Source organism: Montipora foliosa, chromosome 6, assembly GCF_036669935.1.
Source record: "Montipora foliosa isolate CH-2021 chromosome 6, ASM3666993v2, whole genome shotgun sequence".
Lineage (NCBI taxonomy): Eukaryota > Metazoa > Cnidaria > Anthozoa > Scleractinia > Acroporidae > Montipora > Montipora foliosa.
In genome coordinates, this window is record NC_090874.1 from 12834562 (window position 1) to 12844561 (window position 10000).

At 40.9% G+C, this 10000-nt stretch overlaps 1 protein-coding gene across 2 annotated transcripts in view; it reads left to right on the plus strand.

Moving 5' to 3' along the window:
* LOC138006724 (O-phosphoseryl-tRNA(Sec) selenium transferase-like) overlaps positions 1-9894 on the plus strand; it is a 24312-nt gene extending 14418 nt beyond the window's left edge. For both annotated transcript variants that reach the window (XM_068853222.1, XM_068853223.1), the window contains 6 exons: positions 999-1101; positions 2349-2478; positions 5312-5403; positions 5878-5971; positions 8214-8313; positions 8817-9894. In XM_068853222.1, coding sequence (XP_068709323.1) covers positions 999-1101; positions 2349-2478; positions 5312-5403; positions 5878-5971; positions 8214-8313; positions 8817-9117 — 820 coding nt within the window. In that variant the 3' untranslated portion in view covers positions 9118-9894. The remainder of the gene's footprint in view (positions 1-998; positions 1102-2348; positions 2479-5311; positions 5404-5877; positions 5972-8213; positions 8314-8816) is intronic.
* The last annotated feature ends 106 nt before the right edge of the window (positions 9895-10000 follow it).

A 10000-nucleotide genomic window follows, 5' to 3' on the forward strand; every position in this document is an offset into this window, starting at 1 on the left:
ACTCGACAAACAATAAATGTTAAATTACTCACAACCCAAAAAGAAAATGAAAAATACAGGTTGACCCAAGTTACACAATACAAAGATGCCAGAAGAAAGAGAGAGAGAGAGAGAGAAACCACAAAAGACAGTTGTTAACAAGTTTAAGACATCTGTAAGTTTCTTTATACATGTACCTGACAAAATAAAAAATAGGGGAAAACAAGCAACTCATCAAAAAAGAGCTAATTTCAAAAAGACTTGATTCCTCACCAAAGGCACTTTAGGGGGGTTCCACCATTTTTAGTGGCGCTCAGGGCCCACATTGGGCACCATTGGTAAGTAAACATGGTAACCCATCTGTGTGATCTGCATCTGTGTGCAACCCATTTGGTTTGGGTTGCTGTATGACCATATGTCCACCCTTCCACTTATGCCAATGTGACCATTATCACCTGACCATATCACGGGCTCAAGAGTACTTGTGCCCAACATGGTAGCCATGTACTCCAGCTAGTTTACAGCATACATCTTTGATCAATTAACACCTGTCAAAACAAGGTATCTGCTAATCATTATTACGTGACCATATTGCAGTCTAGTGTAGAGCTCATTGAGGTCAGCTTTTTTTTAAGTTGACAACTGACCAGGTACTGGGTTTCAATCGGTCACAGCCTCAAGCCAGGTTAACTAATTGTAAGAATAAATAACCCAGGAGCTCTGCTTTTAGGCTTGGCTAAATTATTCTATTAATTATTATCATCTATTAATCTACATAGTAATATTTTATGTTATTCCTGAAAACAACACAAGTTAAGTAATTTGTTCCAAAATTGGTATCTAAAGTAACTTCATAGGCTAGAGAATAAAACCCTAACCAGTCGTTACACTGTCAGTGATAATACTTGGGAAGGCAGTGATCATGGTCCTTCCTGCTTTATTTTAAATTGTAAGCATTTTACTTTTACTGCAAAGCTTCTTTAACTAAATTATTAATTATTGTAACTGTTTTATTGAAGGTTGGAGGAAGTTGCTAAGTTGTGTAAAGAGCAAGTTGTGCCACATGTTGTAAACAATGCTTACGGGGTGCAGTCCTCTAAGTGTATGCATCTCATCCAACAGGTAATTTTTTAACTTTTGTATTTGTGCTGTGTGGAGAGATATTATTCAGGGTGTGACCAAGACTTTCATAAAGTCCTTTAAATTTTTTCCCACTGTCACTCGTTCGGTCGCTGCCTGACCTTACTTCAAGCTTGCTTCGCTGGCTTTAATTTCTCAATCGAAGAGTTTGGAGAGGGCAACTTGGAGAAAGTCTAGGTGTGACCCATCTGAAACAACCAGTCTTGTCCTAATTTTCTTCTTTGGGTTTTGTTATACCTTTGTCAATTCCTGGCCAATTTCCATGCCAAAACAGGGGCTGAACCATGCTCCTGAGTGGTGGATGAGATTAACAACATATGTGTCCAATAAAAACTACAGTATATGTCGTCTTTAGCAAAATCTTGGTCCACTCATAACCTCTATATCTTTTCCTCGTAAGAGTGACACTTTAGACTTAAATCTATGTAACATCAGATGATCTTGTCAGTTCATCATTATGGGCCAGTTTAGGGGTGAAAGTGTTTATTATTGGGAAATTGTGGTTTCTCCTGTTCTCTCCATTCTGCAAGAGGACCTAGGTCCCAAGCTTAACTTAATGTTGTCAGGGTTTTCTATTAAAGTGGCACTGTCACAGCGTTCGTAACAATTTTTGGTCAAAACTTACGAAAGTCCATCACTTAACACCTTGATCGCATGAAAATCGCTTCTACATCACTTTTTCATGTTTTCAAGTGAAACATTGACATGACTAATAGAATAAAACAAAAAATGATTTAATATGAATCACAACGCAAAAACTCAAAAAAGTTAAGTTCGCTCACATCTTGTTATTGACCATTGCTGCCAAAAAAGTAAATAGCTTCGAATACTTTGTGCACTGTACATTTGAAATTCTCAAATCAGTTTTGCCATTATTTTGCCTCTGCCATCAGCCAAAAGGCCTCCTTTGGATTTTCAGTGTATTACTTAGAATAGCATGACAGTGCCTCTTTAAATTTCTGTTCCCATATGCCTTGAGATTGTATTGAGTACTCGCATGCACTTCTCCAGCAAACTTTCCTTGGCAGATTAAGATCACATGTTCTAAGTTGTCCAAATGTCTATTGTAATCAGCAGGGTGAAGGGTGAGAGACTGAAACGGTATGCAACAGTAAGGGCTTCCCATTGAAGTCTTTCAGGTCGTATGTCATGGCTGCGACACATGCAAGCTCCGCCTTGCACATAGATTTAAAATTATTAATATGTGCTCTTTTTTTGGCCTGGTTAAGGCAGCTAGGATAGGCCGTGTGGATGCATTCATACAAAGCACTGATAAGAACTTTATGGTTCCTGTTGGTGGAGCCATTGTGGCAGGATTTGATGACAAGTTTATTGATGCTGTTAGCAAAACATACCCTGGTGAGTTTGCAAGATAGTATTATTACCGTGTTGCTGACTTCATAGAGGTCCAAGGTTCAAATGCCCCAGTTACTGACATTAAATCTGGTTGCCTTGACCCAAAGCAGTTGTTACAATAATTGCCTCACTGAGATTTTCATATATCTGCAGATTGTCACTTTCATGCACCTAGTGCATGGCTTCCATCAATCAAATTTCCGAACATAGCCCGGAAGATCCACTCCGGAAAGTGAATTGGAGTTTTGTTTAATTCACAGCTCAAATACCATTATCAGGGTTCGTACAGAGTCTTGAATTCTTGAAAAAGTCTGGAAACTTGCAAACCAATTTTTCAGACCTGGAAAAAGTCTGGAAAATAAAGATAAAGTCTGGAAAATGGTAGAAAGTCTGGAGAATTTTTTGTTTTGAAAACTGAAACAAGTGCTTTATTGCTAAGTGAAAATTTTCAGGTAGTCAAATCTTTTTTAAAATGTGGTCTTAGGCGAAAACATTCAATCGCAGACCGAGAAGTCTCAGATCTCTCTTACGCCAGCACTGCATCGTGGTTACTGTATGTTCACAGTGCATCATGGGACAAACTATATATTCTAAACTTGGGTCTGGAAAAAGAAATTAGCATTTTGGAAAAAGTCTGGAAAAAGTCTTTAATTTTGCAACCAAAAATCTGTGCGAACCCTGCATTATGACATGTTTTTAGAAATTCTTCAGTAAAAAGATTCCTACAGATTCCAACGTTTTCCATTGGCATCGAGTTCAAATGTACAAACGTAAACCAAACATACCATAGGAACAAGAGATGCTGATTTGTGGGTTATGTCACGCATCAATTGATTTTGTTATCTGCAGTGGTGGGCGAAAATGGAAGCCAAAACGCAGTTTTGCCGTTGGCGCTTGAAGATGGATTCCGCAGAATTAGAGCGGTTTTCAATTGAGTGTCGAAAGTAATTAGTGAATTGCTTTTGTTTTGCATTACTTCACTCAGTGATTGGTTGAAATTTCTTGCGCCACTTTTTTAACCAATCAGAAGAGAAACCAAAACCAATCGTGGTTCGCACATGCACATTTTCCCGCTCTTTGTGTCGGCTACGTGTAATTACTTCGAGTTTTGATTGGTTTACAGGATTGTCTCCGTCCTTTTTGATTGGCCAAAGTAATTACTTTGGTTTTGGTTTTATGACACTCAATTGAAAATCGCTGTATGAAAATCGCAGTAACTTGCCTCTAATTGGGATGGACATTGATTGCAAGTTACACCTCAGTAATTAGGTCCAAGGTGATTTCCTTTGCTCTTCTCCCCGACATCAACGTCAGAATACAGACATTTAATGTCACATAATGTCCGCAAATGCTGCTCCTCGAGTTAGGATAAACAGCTGCATTTACTCTAAGCCAAAAATAACGCTATCCTTAGACTTAAAGGGACACTTTGTGTTGGATGTCAAAATTGGGCGGGCATCTTATTACGTGCATGTCTTGACATAAGTGTTACCCCTACATGCTCCAATTCAGTGACAGTGCACAATAACTTATCACAAGTCATTTTTTTCGTTCATGTACCTAACATTCACCAATGCACCAATGTGATAGAGGCCCAAAACAGATAACTTTCAATGACTGGGAAAGGAAAAGGAAAAAAAAAGGAAAGGAACTTTATTTAAGTGTCAAGTCTTCTAGCGCTAGAGCACTAATTGGGTACATTGTATACTGAAATCAACAAATTAAGGCACGTCAAATCAAATGTAGATTTTGGAGGAGATGGGAAAACCGGAGAAAAACCTCTCAGAGCAGAGTAGAGAACCAGCAGACTCAACCGACATGTGACACCGAGTCTGGAATCCAACCCGGTCCACATTGGCGGGAGGCGAGTACTCTCACCACTACGCCAGCCCTGCACCCAAAGGCAGCACTTTAGCACTTTCTCCTCAGTTACTTTGAGATCCTGAGTATTGATCCGGCCAGGGTTCAGAACCGCAACCTCCCGCATGACAGACCGATGCTCAACAGACAGCACATCACAACACCAGGAACTTTGTGTCCTTTTGTTTTTGGATAGTGTGTTGGTTCGTAAACTATCCACAGAGACAGGTCTACAGTTTCTAGTTCTCATATAAAAAGACTTGGGACTCTAACCATTTGCAGCTGGAATGATGTAGGCAGCGCTTTCTCCTTAGATATTTTAAGAGCCGGAGTATTCCTCTGGCCAGGGTTTGAACCTGCAACTACTCAGGTTATTTTGGCCGGGAACAACACTTTCATTCCTCAAGCCTCTATGTGGTATGTTTAAAAACTCAAAAGCCTTGAGTTTGGGGAGGGACAAGACATAATCACTTCGAGACTTGATGTGGCCGCTTGGTAAATAAAGCCATGCAATAACCGCGCACCGGTGGCTCAGTTGGTTGAGCACTGTCACGTGGGAGGTCGTGCGTTCAACTCCGGCCGCACCAACACTCAGGGTCTTTAAATAACTGGGAAGAAAGTGCTGCCTTTGTAACGACATCTGCGAATGGTTAGACTTTCAAGTGTTCTTGGATAAGGACTATAAGCCGGAGGTCCCGTCTCATAACCCTTTGGTCTAAATTCTGTGGGACGTTAAAAAACCCACACACTATTCGAGAAGAGTAGGGCATGGAGTTCCCGGTGTTGTGGTCTGATCTATGGACATAGGGGTTAGGTGTCAAGTTCTGTTCCTCTCCCCTGCCGCTCCGTGAATTGTGTCGAATAAATTAAAACTAAAAACTTAAAACTAAAATAAGCATTTTAGACCCTCAATTGAATCTGATCCTGATCTCTCTCTTTTTTGTAACAATGCTTGTTTTGATATTACCACTGACAGGACGAGCATCAGCTACTCCATCAGTAGACCTCTTCATCACACTCCTGTCTCTTGGTTCACAAGGATATCAACGATTACTGCAACAGAGAAAGGTCAGACAGGCAGACTCAGACATGCTGCCCCAGCATTACTCGTCTGATTTAAGATTTGTATCTTGACGAGATTTGCTGCTGTGTGATGTTGCTACCTTTTTCGTGTCAGAATTTCCTTGGGCAGGGATCTTTCGTCGGCAACTACATGCAGCTTATAAGCTTGTTCCATAGGTCAAATTTCTTGGTTTTTTTGGACGGAAAGAAGAACGACAAATGACCAGATAATGATAATAACAATAATGACGATGATGATGTAGTTCTTATAGTGGTTATGCACAACTTTTCTACGCGCTTTACATTAGAAAAACGCTTTCTAACATTCATTTATAAAAAATTACGAAATTATTCTTCTTTAAGTGCCGTCGTTGATAAAAAATCAGTTTCGGACAACTTTTTGCGTGAATTCAGCCAATATTTATAGCTTATTTGTGCATGTAAATTCTGTTGTTTATTTATTTTTGATTGGTTTTTCAGGAAGTATATAACTACTTATCTGAAGGCCTCTCAAAGGTGGCGACTGCACATGGAGAGCGGCTGCTCAGCACCAAAGGCAATCCAATCTCTCTCGGTAAGGTGCACCAGTAAACCTATTTCCTTTTGCTCTTCCTACCCATTCAGATCGGTTTTGCATAACGATGCTTGATCATTGCCTGACTAAGCCACGATTATTTTTTCCACATCACTGGGAATTCCCTGCCATACTCATTACGGAGCTTTCGAAACGAGGACGGCGACGGCAACGAGGACTTCATTTTAAAATACGAGTTCGCGTTATTCATATCACTACGAAACTATTTCATGTCGTTTCGCGTTAAAAATTTGTAGTAACTGTCGAGGAATTAAACTGGTATGAGTGAGTTGGAAGCGTAGAGAGAGAACTGAAAATTCATCGTCATGTGCTAACGTCCTCCACAGAAGCTTGAATTTGGTCATTTCACGTCGTCATTTAGGAGATTACGGCAAAGAAATGTACCAAAATGTAGAACGCACGTGCAGAGAGAGCGTGCAGAGCCAATAGGTTTGCACTAAACCTATTGGGTCTAGAAATAGTTTCGTAGTGATCTGAATAACGTGAACTCGTATTTTAAAATGAAGTCCTCGTTGCCGTCGCCGTCCTCGTTTCGTAAGCTCCCTAATTCGGCTAAGTGAACGCGCTACAGAGTTACTGTGAGACGGGGGCCCATAGATAATAGTCCCAATGCGAAAAGACTTGAAAGTCTAACCATATGCCTATGCAATTCTTTTTCTCCTCAAGTATTTACAGACGGTGGGGTCGAAGTCGAAACCACGTTCTCCCACCGACTGATCGGCGGTCAAAACCAATCATGAATTGCGCGCACTTGTTTACCCGTCATCTGCTACGTCTGCTTTCATTTGCCATTTTTTTATGATTGGCTCATTTTTTGTATGCGTCTCTTGCCATTGGCCAAAGTATACGTAATCATTTTGATCTCTAGATTTGGGTTTTGTAAACCGCCTATACCAGCCAACATACGCCCAATAGGAGGACTATGATCCACGCAGAACTTCAAACCCCGTTAAGTCCTGAATTTTTCCGGCTTCTTCGTAACTGCGAGGATCATAGCTTCACTAGAAATGTAGATGTTAGCAACCCAAATTTTTCGGGTGTCGTGATAAGGCCCGTTTCAAACGTCGAACTTTACATGTGCCGAATCTAATGCAAATGAGCGAAGACAATAGATGTTAACTCATTTGCATTAGAATCGGCACATGTAAAGTTCGACGTTTGAAACGGGCCTTAGGGACAACTGCTTTAATAGCCCTTATTCACGATAGCCGCCATGTTGGTTTTCAAATTGTAATGCAAATTAGCCATGTGTTATGCTGGGGGGGCAAACATTGGAATAAAGGCAAATTGCAGAAAATCGGCTCGTCGAAATATTGAATTAACATTGCTAAAAGTACATTTTAGAATTTAGAATTAAGTACCTTTTATAATAATTTTATATCTTGTGATTGCCTCCGACATTTTGACTTTCTACTTCGTTACCTGCTCATTTTTCACTAAAAAAACATCGAAGTAACTTGTGTAAGCATTCTATTTTACTACTTAGATGATCAACATTCAATGAACGTGAAACAAATCATCTCTGTGGCTAAGATGTTCGTTATAACCTCTCGAACTTGTGTTGTTTGCCCCCTCAGAAGTGTGTTGCTAATTTGCATGATAATAGCAAATCCAACATGGCACAGGTCATGGGTTCGAATCCCGTTGGAGCCACCTGAATTTTTCCGTTGTCTATTAAGGCCGGTACACACGAGGGAGCTTGCTCCCGCAGCACGCTCCTGCAACACGCTTCCGGGGAAAAGCTCCCTCGTCTGCACCAACGATTTCTACTGAAAAAATATGTTGCGCAGCAAAACTTTTGCTCCCTAGTTTTGCTCCCTCATATCAAACTGGTTTGATATGAGGGAGCAAGCTCCAGGGGCAAATCTGTTGCACGGGTCTGTTTCAGGAGCAAGCTCCCTCGTGTGTACTGAAATTTGCTTGCCGTGACATGACGTGTCTCCAGTTGGCCAATCAAATTGGCTTATTTTTTTCATCCACAACAGTTCTCATGCCCCAATCGGGCTGTTTCATCATTCAGCTCCCTCGTCGTGTCCTTCGTGTGTACTGGTTGGGGTACTTACCCGGGAGCGTGTGTCGGGAGCGTGTTTCAGGAGCAAGCTCCCTCGTGTGTGCCGGCCTTTAGAGACAGTTGCTCAAATTGTCCAGACAACTGCGAGGATCATTTCTCTCTTTCGTCAAAAATAGTAACTGTTAAGATTTTTTCTCTCTTTCGTTTCAGCTATTTCTTTGGAGCGACTTGAGCAAGGACTGGAACTAAACTCAGCCGGCGTGACTCAGCTTGGTTCGATGCTCTTCACAAGATGTGTTTCTGGTGCAAGGTAATAAACCTTTACGCAGATATGGCAGGCATCCCAACGCACTGGTCCTTGCTTCAGTTTGTTTTAAGATTTGCTCGTCACGTGTGCCCTTGTTTCCGATATTATTTCCGATCTTTGTTTCCAACTTTTCGTTCTTCAAAATTTGTTTCGTTCCCTTGTGCAATACATTTGTATGTATATTTGCCCCCCCTGTGCTCTATATTTTATTTGCAATAAGCTATTTTATCTTTAATTCAATGACCCTCTTATAGCTCTGAGGTAGAGCTTCCACAGTAGTAATCATAGAGATCATCGGTGCGATTCCTGATTCCCCAATTTTTCCCCCGAATATCCTGAGTCATTAGGGGAAAAATACTTCTCTTCAAGATAATTTGACACTGTTTCTATATAGCCCAGTTGAAAGTGGCTTCATCGTCATCTTTTTTTACAAATTCCTAAGAACCCGTAGTATTGATAATGCTAAAAAAAAAGAGAGATCTACAGAACTCTTATTTCCTTTTCAGAGTTGTTGCTCCTGATAGTACCAAAGAGATCAATGGATACTTGTTTACTGGCTGGGGTGCGCATGCCCAGAGCTACCGCTGTGCGTACCTCACCGCAGCCGCCGCAATAGGGATGACAAAAGAGGACGTCGACACCTTTTTGAAACGGCTCGATAAGTGCTTATCAAAATTCACTGCCAAGGAAAAACCTATCGGTGGCCGGAGTGTTGAGATTGCTGATGAAGAGAGAAGCGAATGCGAAAATAGTCAGGAAGAAAGGAAGGACACTGGAGATAAAAATATCGTAACGGTGAACAGATAGTATGAACATTGGCTGTGATAGCGCTGGTTTTTGGCGGAAAAACGCACTGATAAATAAAAAAGAATGGACTACTGGCAACCACGTGACAAAAAATCCATTGAAGCAGATGGCGGCTAAGATTTTCGCGAGTAAAGTTTGACATTGAGCTTTCGTGTAAAATAATGCCCGTTGGCTTTCGAAAACTAAACATGGTCTGGTTTTTGGTGAAATAAGTTCAGTCACTTAGTATTTTCGAGGCAACAAAGTCGGATTTTGAAATTCCATGGACTAGCACGATGCACATATGTTGATCACTGAAATCACCGTTCAAGCTTAATCGAACAGACGACACTGCCGGAAAAAATTGACGTTATTGGGAAACAAAATGGATGGAAAACAAAAGCTATGGGAAACAGAGCCCTAAACTCTGTGGAGTCATAGCCAACGTTCTTGCTTGTTTAAGAAAAAGAAGGTGGATGCTACGTTTGGTCCATGATGACCACTGGCTCAGCTACATGAACTGCTGACATTTCGCCCCTAGCCCCCTGACATTTATCCCTGGATCAATCGCCTTTGTTCGATCTTGTGATTTTCTAATTTTTGTGGTTAGCTCTAAGCACTGATTGTAAAAAAATGTTTGCTGTCCAATAAGATCAAGGAATCTGTCAGACGGGGGGAGAAATGCCCAAGGGTAATTTTGATAAGGGATGAATTGATATCCTATCAGACTTGAGTGAAGCGATTCTGTAGAAGACTTGTAAATTTCCGCGCAAATAAAATGGAACCTTGTACACTGTAGTTGACTCTTTTGTGTTCTTTATTTCCACAAGTGTTCATTGTTTGCGAGTAGCAAACCATTTTGCTGTTCCAGTTCTAACTTTCCATTGTTGGACGATTGACATCA